The 12,518-nt window shown below is 39.7% G+C and overlaps 1 protein-coding gene across 1 annotated transcript; it reads right to left on the reverse strand.

The window, feature by feature from the left end:
* Positions 1-6,764: 6,764 nt before the first annotated feature.
* LOC121377928 (KRAB-A domain-containing protein 2-like) lies at positions 6,765-8,201 on the reverse strand. Its single transcript, XM_041506023.1, has 2 exons — positions 8,116-8,201; positions 6,765-7,350 (listed from the first exon to the last, which is right to left on the reverse strand). The coding sequence occupies exons 1-2, from the start codon at positions 8,199-8,201 to the stop codon at positions 6,765-6,767; spliced, it is 672 nt and encodes a 223-aa protein (XP_041361957.1).
* Between the last annotated feature and the right edge of the window lie 4,317 nt (positions 8,202-12,518).

Genomic DNA, 12,518 nt, shown 5'->3' on the forward strand with positions numbered 1-12,518 from the left:
ATGCTTAAATAATAAAAATATTCCGTATACTGCCGCTTTAATGAAAATGTTCACGAATTGTAAGAAAAATCTCACAAATGAACGACAAGCAAACGACAACAAATGGATGTTGATTGCGCGAACCGTGCACGAGAAAACTAACCGAACGGAGTTGGAAGCATAACGCAGTTAGGGACGTTGACGATATTGTTATTTCCAAAACACTTTTACTTTTCTTCTTACGTGAACCAGACAGAAATTATTTACAAAAACATTTGTGTAGGAGGATGGGACCTCACAAAGCAGACGACAACAAACCGGAACCATTCATGACACAAAATATCTAACTTTGAAGCACAATTGTTACACCTGTTCCACGGCGAAACGTCACTGCATGTGTCGTTACGCATTCGTTTCAAGTATTCAACATAAAATAAACGCTTTAAATTGCAGACTACAATCAATCAGAACAATGATGTCGCCTGTTGAACTGGTGGTTATATTGTTTAATATAGTGATAATTATTCCTTGTGATTTTTTTACTCGCATTTGGCTTAGCTAATTAGTAATTTCTGGCTGCACCACGTCTGCGACTGGCACATGCAGAGTAAGTCCTGGACAGTGTGACCATTCACTTCATTGCTGGAATGATAACGGTCACGTGGTATACCAAAGTCTGTGACGTTGAAACGGGAAGATCCCCTCTAAAAATAGATTAGACCATGTCTGCTCAACGGTTTTTAAGAAATACGAAAAATACATTTGGTGGTATTACAAACATCGGGATTACCAGGATTATCAAAAAACACCTTCAGGTGAATGGAAATGTATATTCTAAATAATAAAATGTAAGTAAAGTGCAATTTTATTTGTGAAAAAAATGGGTTTAATAGCGAAAAACAACGGCGTAATGGTTAACAACTAGGACGTGTCCCTTTAAGTTACTTGCCATTTTTAGTACTAACAGATAACAACTGTGCAAATGGTATGCTGCCATTTGTATAACAGCAAAATGAGGCGGTACTTTGGCATAAGGGGACTTAACTGAATATTTTGATGGTCAACATATGTAGATTTTTTATGCAAAGTAGTTGTCAGGAGAACTTTGTTCTTAAGAGACCGGCCTCTACAGGCTGGTAGAAACTGGGTTCGGATCCCAGTCGAGGCATGGGATTTTTAATCCAGATACCGACTCCAAACCCTGAGTGAGTGCTCCGCAACGCTCAATGGGTAGGTATAAACCACTTGCACCGACCAGTGATCCATAACTGGTTTAACAAATTCCATGGTTTGTGCTATCCTGCCTGTGGGAAGCGCAAATAAAAGATCCCTTGCTGCCTGTCGTAAAAGAATAGCCTATGTGGCGACAGCGGGTTTCCTCTAAAAAAAACAGTGTCAGAATGACCATATGTTTGACGTCCAATAGCCGATGATAAGATAAAAAATCAATGTGCTCTAGTGGCGTCGTTAAATAAAACACACTTTACAAACACATGTTTTGTTCTTAAGACTAATGGGCGGAACGTAACCCATTGGTAAAAGAGCTCGCCTAATGCGCAGTTTGCCTAGGATTGATCCCCATCAGTGGGCTGACTGGGCTATAAAACTGTGGTATGTACTGTCCTATCTGTAGGATGATGCATATAAAATATCCCTTGCTGCTAATCAAATAGAGTAGTCCATGGGAATGGTAGCAGTGGGTCTCCTCTCTAATTATTTCTGTGTTCTCTAACCATATACCTGACTCCATATGGTCGTAGATTAAATGGGTTAGTGTGTCATTAAGTAAAACATTTAATTCCTTTTCCTAAAATTAACAGTCACAGTAGCTAGGTCTCTCCATATTGTTTTTACTAAATACATTGACAGAAATTGTGTTGAATTACATGGGACAACTAAGAAGGAATGAAAAGAAGAGAAGAAGGCATGGAACAATCAATAATTGGGTGCAACTGAAGTGAAAGGAACACCCAAATAAATTGTCTAGTTGGCCAGTGGTTATTAGGCGCCATAGCATTTGGTCATTTGGCATCAGTAGAATATACTTTATTATTGATCATACTAGTATGTAATATTGGGTAGATAACAATATACTGCATAGTGTCTGATATTGATATATCACTATAGTATTGGATACGGCTGGAAGATCACAATATACTGTATAGTTTTTTTTATACTGACAGATCACACTATAATATAAAACAGAATGGAATTCAAAAAAAGAAAAAATTGGGAAGTGTTTTATATTCAGATAATGAGAATAATAGGCAGAAGGTGATAGATGAGAAAGATGACTGAATGTAGTGGCCTTACACCTACCCATTGAGCCCTTAAGAACTCGCTCTGGGTTGGAGCCGGTACCGGGCTGCGAACCCTGTACTTACCAGCTTGTAGTCCGATGGCTTAACCAATGCGCCACCAGTGTGCCGGTAAGCATCGAAGAGAGGCGTGGCTTATTTATAACATAGCCAGAGCTTGACCGTTGACGCAGTTTTCTTCTTTCAAAGCTTGCTCTGATTCATGATACAACATGACGTAAACAAGAACGCTCTCTGAGATGGGCGTGGCCTGTATATCGCATATGTAGAACAGAGTCGCTCGTAAACCAAAGCGTGCGCTGAGCTTGCTCTGAATGTGCACGTAAACCTCTATAACTGTAAACCGATGACGGCGATAAGGAACGTCATATATCTACTTCTGATAGGCTGTTTGTTGTGTGTTAATGGACAGGGTAAGTACTAAAGTCCTAATTATAATTATAAAAATATTGAATGACTGGATTTAATTTATATATATATATATATATATATATATATATATATATATATATATATATATATATATATATATATATATATATATATATATATTATATATTAAATACGAGACTGTTTATTATTATTTTTTTTTAAATATATCAAGCAAGAATCAACTTGTATTAATACAGAGAAAATAGTTTTCATTATTCACAAACGTCTTTCTCTTTCTTTTCATATAACTCTTACGCAAGTACATATTTATATACTATTTATTTTATTTGGATACCAGACGTTTCACCCCTAAGCCAGTTCGCCCCCAGGTCTGTTCGCCCCATACCAGTTCACCCCAAATAGGATGCCAGTTCGTCCCCACAAAGGTACCAGGTCGCCCCCATAAAGATACCACTGCGTTGATATGAGTCTGTGGTCTGGACCCATATGTGTGTCCAGCTTCCTCTAGTGCCTATTTTTAGGCGATTTCACGTACTCTCATGCGCATATTTAGATGCGTGGTTTGGCAGTTGCAAGTATGATTTACATTTTCAGATCACGCGGAATTTTACTTTCGTAAGAATCCGGAATAAACAGATTTATTATGAATGTCATCAATTCCTAATTCTCGGTCAGGTGTGCCATGTCGCAGGTTCTTCATACCTGGATGGTAAACAGCCTTTTTTAGGTGTATTCAAAGGAATCATAGTCACTTCGTACCCTAGTCATATCGTACCATCCATTTCGTACCATACTACCTGGTAATTTCGTACCCTAGTCATTTCGTAACTTGGTAATTTCGTACCATTGCAAAAAGTCATTTCGTACGCTAGTCATTTCGTACCGTAGTCACTTCGTACCATTGTGAAAAGTTTCGCCCCCAAGGCAGTTCGCCTCCAGTCAGTTCGCCCCCAGTTTGACATGTTCGTCCTATGTACCAGTTCTCCACCAAGTTGATACGTCCCACTGTTTGCCTGTTCGCCATCCAACTATTTGTCAGTTGGCCCCATACATTTAGTCAGTTCGCCCCCAACTCTTAATTATTTGTTACTTTTAAACAGTTAAAGTGTGTGTGTGGGGGGGGGGGGGGGGGGGGGGGCGAGCGCGCGTGTTTCCTATATAGTAACAAATATTCTCAAATTGTTGTACAGAATATTGTGTTTTGACATGTCTTTATTTGTTAAAGGGACAGACCCTAGTTTTTAAACGCTAAGGTATATTTTTCACCTAAACCCTAGTTTCAACAATGGACACTAAGTTTGGTTAATTTATAAACCAGTAACAAATATGGATACAAAAGAGTGAAACAAGAGTCTGTGGCGTTGAAATACCATTTAAAATAGACTAAAACGCGACTCCATAACCGTTATTTCTCAAATGCACGTGCGTTTTCAAAAATATTTTTAAAAATGCATTTTGTGGTATTAGAAACACCAGGATGACCAGAAACACTTCGGTTGTACGGAAATGAATAATATAAACAATAAAATATAATTAATGTTTCATTTTAGTGATCAAAAACGGCTCTAATAGTGAAAAATATGCCTTAGTGTTTAAAAACTAGGGTCTGTTCCTTTAAATGTACCATTAACAGTTATTTTGTATGGTAATGAATTAGGACTTCATAATTCTAACGTTATCAATTAATTTTGAGACGCTAAGAAATTATTTTAAAAAGTGGGAAAAAGAAAATAACAGTGACACCCCTCAAAAAAAAAGAGTTGTCCAACTCTATATAAATAAATGGTTCCCCCCCCCCACAATAGAGGTTGTGACCCACCCCATTAGAGGTTGTGCCCTCCCCCCCTCCATGATATCCTATGGGCCTGACATGCCTACAAAAAACGTACTTTTCAAATAGTTTTATTTACTATTATTTTTTAAAAAGCTTACAACAAAATCCGATAAAATAAAATCAGTTTATTCATAAATACATGAATAGTATAAATGATTTGTACCACAGGAACAAACCAAATAAAATAACTGAAAGACATTGTGATTTGTTAAATATATACTATTCAAAACTTTCCAAGGAGAACCTATTAATACTATGTAGATACGTTTTGATATTAACCAGAATTATATTTAATTTGTGTTGTGTAAGTCCATGAGGAATATGTACATATTAAAATTAATTTTGCTCAGTGCTAAACAGTGATAAAAATTATATATATATAGAACATATAATAAAAGGATAGTGTTCCCCAAACAATAGGTATATGCGTGTGCGTGTGTGTGCGTGTGCGTGTGCAGTAGAGCTGGGCGGTATTGAAATTCCAGGTATTGGTATTGTGGGGGTGATTTACCTCGGTATCGGTACGGTATTCGGTATTGTGGGGTGATTTACCTCGGTATCGGTATCGGTATTGTGGGGGTGATTTACCTCGGTATCGGTACGGTATTCGGTATTGTGGGGTTGATTTACCTCGGTTTCGGTACGGTATTGTGGGGGTGATTTACCTCGGTATCGGTACGGTATTCGGTATTGTGGGGGTGATTTACCTCGGTATCGGTATCTGTATTCGGTATTGTGGGGGTGATTTACCTCGGTATCGGTATCGGTATTGTGGGGGTGATTTACCTCGGTATCGGTACGGTATTCGGTATTGTGGGGGTGATTTACCTCGGTATCGGTATCGGTATTGTGGGGGTGATTTATCTCGTTATCGGTACGGTATTCGGTATTGATATAGTACTGATAACTATACCCATATCAAGCAATATTTTATATATACCTACCTCTAAACGAATGCCTAAGTTAGAGCCTTTTCCTTGTTTATAACCAACCCATTTTTTGGTTTAGGATAGGTTTAGGATAGGTAGGTATTCTAACAGGTAATGCTTTTGAACCATTGCTCATTTTTAGTGCTTTACTTAATAGCGGGAATGCTTATTTTTCAATACGTAAATGTTCGGTATTTTGAGATTTGCTCGGTACGGTAAATCAGTATTGACACGATACCGATACCGAACGGTATATATGTTACAGTCAATCTGTGAAATCAGTCATTACGCGTAATGCCTAAAAAAATCAGTCACTTCGCGAAGTTCCTGTGACCACCAGGCAATACGCGAAATGACTGAAAATCCCAGGCATTACACGAAATGACTGAAAATCATGACCAGACATTACACAGAATGACTAAAGTGATTCACGTCTTATTACTGACACTTGTATACAGGCTTTTGGTCTTAAAAGTTGATAAAATCACATTTTAAGAACAAAGAAGGAAATGACTGAAAATAATACCACACCACACATGTCTTAATGTAACACTTTATTTAAACTCAAATCAAATCATTTCAGAAGTTGTAGTAAAATAGATGAAGATGAAGTTGAATATTAACCAAATAGTCAGTGTCAAATTATGAAAGTAACATATTGGTATAGAAAGATCACTTGTTTTTGCACACAAGGCTACCATGACAACGGCTAGAACACTGAATTTTGTTTTTGAAACATTTGCATCGATTGGACTCGCATCTCTTAGAACCAGCACAGTTACACCTAACATATCCCTGTCCACCACAGTTGGATTCATGATTAACAGCTTAGCGCACGGTCACTGACTTCGTCTGGTTTACATCAGCATCAGTAAGTAAACGCTGGGGGCACAAATCAAACTGATTGCGTGTAAACTTCCCTTTTAGAATCCCTGCTTTCACACAAATTGTGTACATATCGTTCTCATCACGGTCTATGATTATTCCGAGAATATTTCGTGGGTCACCGCGTCCCCTATCCACAAGAGGGATAGGTACAGCTACGTTGTCTCCCACCTGTCCACTTGTTAGCTCCAGTTTACTTCTCTTGACCATACGCTCAGCCTGAGTCATCTGGGAGGAACTCGCACCATTTCTCTCATTTAAGATACTGTCTATACGAGCGTTGAGTAAATCAGCTGAGCCAGTAACTGGAGCAGGACTCTTCAAAGGTGGACCACCATACTCTGGTGCTGAATCTAAAACTAAATCAGTTGTGGCTGAGAGCAATGGCATTTCAGGGTCAAGTCTACTGTCCCACTCATCTGGTTCCTAACTAGTGTTTGGCATGACTTCATGACTGCTGCTCGGTGCTGGTTCCTGACTGGTGCTTGGTACTGATTCGTGTATATCAGCAGCAGTATGTTCTAGGACGATTGGTACATTGGATATGGCAGATATAAGATCATCCTCACTTTGCATCCGTACAACTACTTCTGTTGGCAAAGACGACGATGTTAAGCCAGCTTTGGCTTCACATCCAAACATGGCAGCATATGGCGATCTCTGTATTCCTGAATGATAACTCGAATTCTTTTGGAATTGAACAAATTTTATGCCTACTGACCAATCATTTGTGACATTATCTCCCATCCATGCAACAAGCATATCCTTGATATCACCATTTGCCCTTTCCACAGACCCCTGACTTTGAGGGTGTCGAGGTTTACCATGGACCATAACCAGCCTGGGCCACACAATTTTCAGTTCACTAATAACCTCTGCTGTGAATTCACTTCCATCGTCGCTCTGGAGAATAGATGGGGCACCAATGAGAAGGAATATATCAAGCAGGTGATGAGCGACCTCAGCAGCACGCTTTGAAGTTAGGGCTCGAAGAATGACAAACCCATTTAATCTACGGTCATATGGAGTCAGGCATATGGTTAGAGAACACAGAAATAATTAGAGAGGAGACCCACTGCTACCACTCCCATGGACTACTCTATTTGATTAGCAGCAAGGGATATTTTATATGCATCATCCTACAGATGGGACAGTACATACCAGTTTTATAGCCCAACCAGCCCACTGATGGGGATCGATCCTAGGCAAAGCTGCGCATTAGGCGAGCTCTTTTACCAATGGGTTACGTTCCGCCCATTAGTCTTAAGAACAAAACATGTGTTTGTAAAGTGTGTTTTATTTAACGACGCCACTAGAGCACATTGATTTTTTTATCTTATCATCGGCTACTGGACGTCAAACATATGGTCATTATGACACTGTTTTTTTTAGAGGAAACCCGCTGTCGCCACATAGGCTACTCTTTTACGACAGGCAGCAAGGGATCTTTTATTTTCGCTTCCCACGGGCAAGATAGCACAAACTATGGCCTTTGTTGAACCAGTTATGGTTCACTGGTCGGTGCAAGTGGTTTACACTTACCCATTGTGCCTTGCGGAGCACACACTCGGGGTTTGGAGTCGGTATCTGGATTAAAAATCCCATGCCTCGACTGGGATCTGAACCCAGTACCTATCAGCCTGTAGACTGATGGCTTAACCACGACGCCACCGAGGCCGGTAATTTGAGGAATACATATTTATAGACAATAATTAAATCTTTTAATAATTTAATTTAATAATTTTTTGACCAGCTGGGTGCCCGGCCGACGTTATACAAATCGCCCGGGATCCGTGAGGCTATCGTAGGGTGGCCGTGAGGGGCCCGTGGAAATCCCACGGCACCTGGCGGAACTGGTGACATCTATTGATTCAGGGTATGATATCTCAGCTTGGGCATCATCTAAGAAGTATCTTTATCATTTTGACAACATGGAGACTTCTAACAATGAACCGGCCTCGGTGGCGTCGTGGCAGGCCATCGGTCTACAGGCTGGTAGGTACTGGGTTCGGATCCCAGTCGAGGCTTGGAATTTTTAATCCAGATACCGACTCCAAACCCTGAGTGAGTGCCCCGCCAGGCTCAATGGGTAGGTGTAAACCACTTGCACCGACCAGTGATCCATAACTGGTTCAAAAAAGGCCATGGTTTGTGCTATCCTGTCTGTGGGAAGCGCAAATAAAAGATCCCTTGCTGCCCGTCATAAAAGAGTAGCCTATGTGGCGACAGCGGGTTTCCTCTAAAACAAAATCTGTGTGATCCTTAACCATATGTCTGACGCCATATAACCGTAAATAAAAATGTGTTGAGTGCGTCGTTAAATAAAACACTTCTTTCTTTCTTTCTAACAATGAAAATGTGTGCAGAGGTCAGAGCATCTGGCATGTCAGTCAATGTTTTGAAGGAAACCACTTGGCGTTCTTGCCTGAAGCGATCTAGCTGTTTCAAATGCCACGGAAAGGTGGCCAAGGAAAGACATTTAAATGCTTCGTAGCTACAAACATACAGAAACACGGGGTTTTCCTATTTGACTGCTTTGGACTGGTACACCGACTCCTGCTGGCGGCATGTGTTTACTAATGACGAGAACGGCGAAACACTGAAAGGGTCTCGGGCCGATTTGATAGTAGCTGTTGAAGGGGGAAATAGAGTGAAAGTTCTCATCGGACAGGTTTCTATTGAAGTGCAAAATGTGCAAACAAAAAACGATCATGTCTCAGCCCAACTTCTGAACCAGATTTCGAAAGACGGAAATGGGATGTTCGAAGAAGATCCTTGGTGGATATGGCGTATGGTGCACACAACTGGAACTGTGCAGACGGTAAAGTACAACATACAGCAATTCAAAACCTCAACTGCAGCTGGTTTGTCGACACGGCCCAATGGACACTGGCTCTTTCGACAGACCAAAACGGAGATGTGATCGCTGGAGCTAAGGCCAAGCTAAGACAGGCAATTGAACGAGGCGCCTTAGTCCGAATTGCACGGCAGGGATCAACTTCTGGTAAATGGTTCGTGGCCAGAGCCGATAATGTAGAGGTCGACTTGGGTGAGATGGCTCCCCAGACTGAGGGAACTTAGCATGTCCTCCTCTGGGTCACAGGAGTTCAGAATTACAGATGATGCTTACTGGTATTTTACCATCACCAGTACCCTGAACAACGTCGACACGTATCGCTGGAGAGTGAGCACAAACAAAGCTCTACACCATACCTCGCGTACAGCCGCTGTCCGATGGTTCGTCAACTACTAAAACAGGATACCAACAGCTTACAAATTATATCAGTTAAGATTCGTTCGCTCGAGTCATCAGCTTTACGAATAAATCTACTAAACCAAAATTCTGTGTTTGTTTTTTGTTTTAAGACCAATGGCTGCGTCACAGAAGTGACCGCATAAAGGAAGGGACAATTAAGGCATTTGGATCGGTATGCATATTCAATGATATATAATGCATAGTATTGCTTAATATCAACAAGTATAATCATATAGTTAATTAATAAAACGGTTATATGTGACGGCTATTAAATATAACGGGCGCAGCCATTTTGTACCATCCCAGTGAATACGCCCTCTTGCGAGCCAGTGTCACGTCATGAATTAGTAGACATTTATAAGTAACTTTTGAGCAAAACTGTCAAAAACCATTTTGAGTTTGTGATCTATTATAGTGGTATTAAAGATGCTATCTCAAAGTTGCATAATGACAGCTATTGCAAATCATGTTTTTATTAATGTTTGCTTTAACATTTAAAAACTACAGCTTTAATTATATGCCCATAAATCATTATAGGAAATAATTGTATTTACTAGAGGAAAATAAATTCAATTCAAAATACTCAGTTAACTTGCAGTTTTAAATTAAAAGTTTGTTTAAGTGTAAATGAAATTGACACATATAATCAAAATGTGTTACAGTCTGTTCCAATAAAGGTCACAAATCTCCTGTTTACTGGCATATTTTTTTAATTTCAAGAGTAAACACCACCATGTACATCAATGAGAGACCCAAACAAGTAAATGCGAAATTAGGTAGAGTATCATTAAATAGGTATTTACAAAATATTTACTTGTCAGTTTAATATGAAAGAAATAATTGACGAAAATCATTTTTATTCTATTTCCGACACTACTATAGTATGTAATATCGGGTAGATAACAATATACTGCATAGTGTTTGATATTGATAGAGCACTCTATAGTGTTGGATACGGCTGGTAGATCACAATATACTGTACAGTTTTGTATATTGATAGATCACACCATAGTGTAAGATTGAATTAATTGGGGTTTTTGTTCTTGTTTCAATCAGTGCACCATAACTAATCAAAGGCTGTGTTATGTGCTTTCCTGTCAGTAGTAAGGAGGCCTACCGGGTGTCATGACCTGTTTTTCAGTGACCTTGACCTTGATGACGTCACGTGACCTCGTCCTACTGGCCCTGACCTACTTAGACTGGCCTTGACCTTGATGACGTCACGGACTACTGTACCGTGTGCAACATCCTACTGACCCGGCCCCGACCTACTTAGACTGACCCTGTCCTACTTAGTCTAATCCTGACCTATTTAGCCCGACCCCGATCCGTCGTACTTAGCAACGCCCGTGCTATCCTGTCTGTAGGATCCCTTGCTACTAATGGGAAAGTGCAGGGGGGTTTTCCTCTCTAAAACTGTCAGAAGTATGTTTCACATCCAATAGCCAATGATTCATAAATCGAGTGCTCTAGTGGTGTCGTTAACCTACCACTTCTAAGGACTCTGCCCGACGCGAGGTAGTGTATTTATTTTTAGCGCCCTGAATGATGAATGGTTATCACTGTTTACATCCGGGAAGCGGTGGTATCTTGTGTTGGCAGTCTCTAAATAAAATACTCTTCGGAACTAGAAGTTACATTCTTAAAGACGTGAAATAAGAAATGATTTAAATAGGTGTAAAATAGAATTGTCGTCCCACTATGTCTCCCGCGCTAGCGCATTCACAAGATTATTATTAACTGACCTATTTCGTCACTTCATTCCGCGCTTCGCCGCTCGCACATATAATGGTTTAAATGACAGATTTTGTTGATGTCTCGGTAGCTCAGTCGTTAGCGTAGTCGACTTTAGCGTGAAAGGTACGTCGTTCGTATCTCATGTGGGGAAGTTATATTTTTCTATTATTTTTAAAACAAAATAATAATTTATAGTTTGTTTTTATTTTACTTATTTACTTACTTATTTATTTGTTTATTTATTTATTATGTTACGATTTTTTTCCAAGCATCCTTTAATAACCCTGTGGGGACGGGACGTAGCTCAGTGTTCCCTTGATGTGGGTCGGTCTGGTATATATCCAGCCAATGCTCCACAACTGGACAACGGTATGTACTATCCTATCTGTGGGATGGTGTAGGATCCCTTGCTGCTAATAAAAAAAAAGAGTAGCCCATGCAGTGGCGACAGCGGGTTTTCTCAATCAATATCTGTGTGGTCCTTAACCATATGTCTGACGCCATATAACCGTAAATAAAATGTGTTGAGTGCGTCGTTAAATAAAACATTTCTTTCTTTCTTGTATAACCATAAATAAAATATATTGAGTAAATAAAACAGTTCCTTCCTCGTAAAATAAAGATTAATTGAATACAAATATTTTGTTTTGTTTTAGTCATAGGAAAAGAAAGACATATTTGTCTCGAAGAAAGGAATGTTTGTTAAGAAGAAAGGCATATGTATTAAGGAGAAGAAAGGAATAATTGTTAAGGAGAAGAAAGGGATGTGTGTGTGTGTGTGTGTGTGTGTGTGTGTGTGTGTGTGTGTGTGTGTGTGTGAAAGAGAGTGAAACATCCCCAGCCCATTGCTTTGAAGAAAGAACGCGTGACTGCAACTGAACGCTCCGACCTAAACTATGATCTTTTAGCTGCATTTTAAACACAAGTATTTCCCTAGAGTACAAGCCTTTTTACAGGGCTTTTTTAATTACCAAATAGGTAAATACAGTGGTCGATCTAGGATCGATCCCCGTCGGTGGCCCATTAAGCTATAGCCAACTAGTGTATTATGTCTGGTATATCAAAGATCGTGGTATGTTCTGTCTTGTACACACAGCTCTTGCTACTATAAAGTAGCGGTAGAAATATCCAATCACAAATCTAGTCATAGAGTAAAAAAACTCAAAAAACAAACGCAATGTTTTGGT

This window comes from Gigantopelta aegis, chromosome 7, assembly GCF_016097555.1.
Source record: "Gigantopelta aegis isolate Gae_Host chromosome 7, Gae_host_genome, whole genome shotgun sequence".
In the NCBI taxonomy this organism is placed as follows: Eukaryota; Metazoa; Mollusca; class Gastropoda; order Neomphalida; family Peltospiridae; genus Gigantopelta; species Gigantopelta aegis.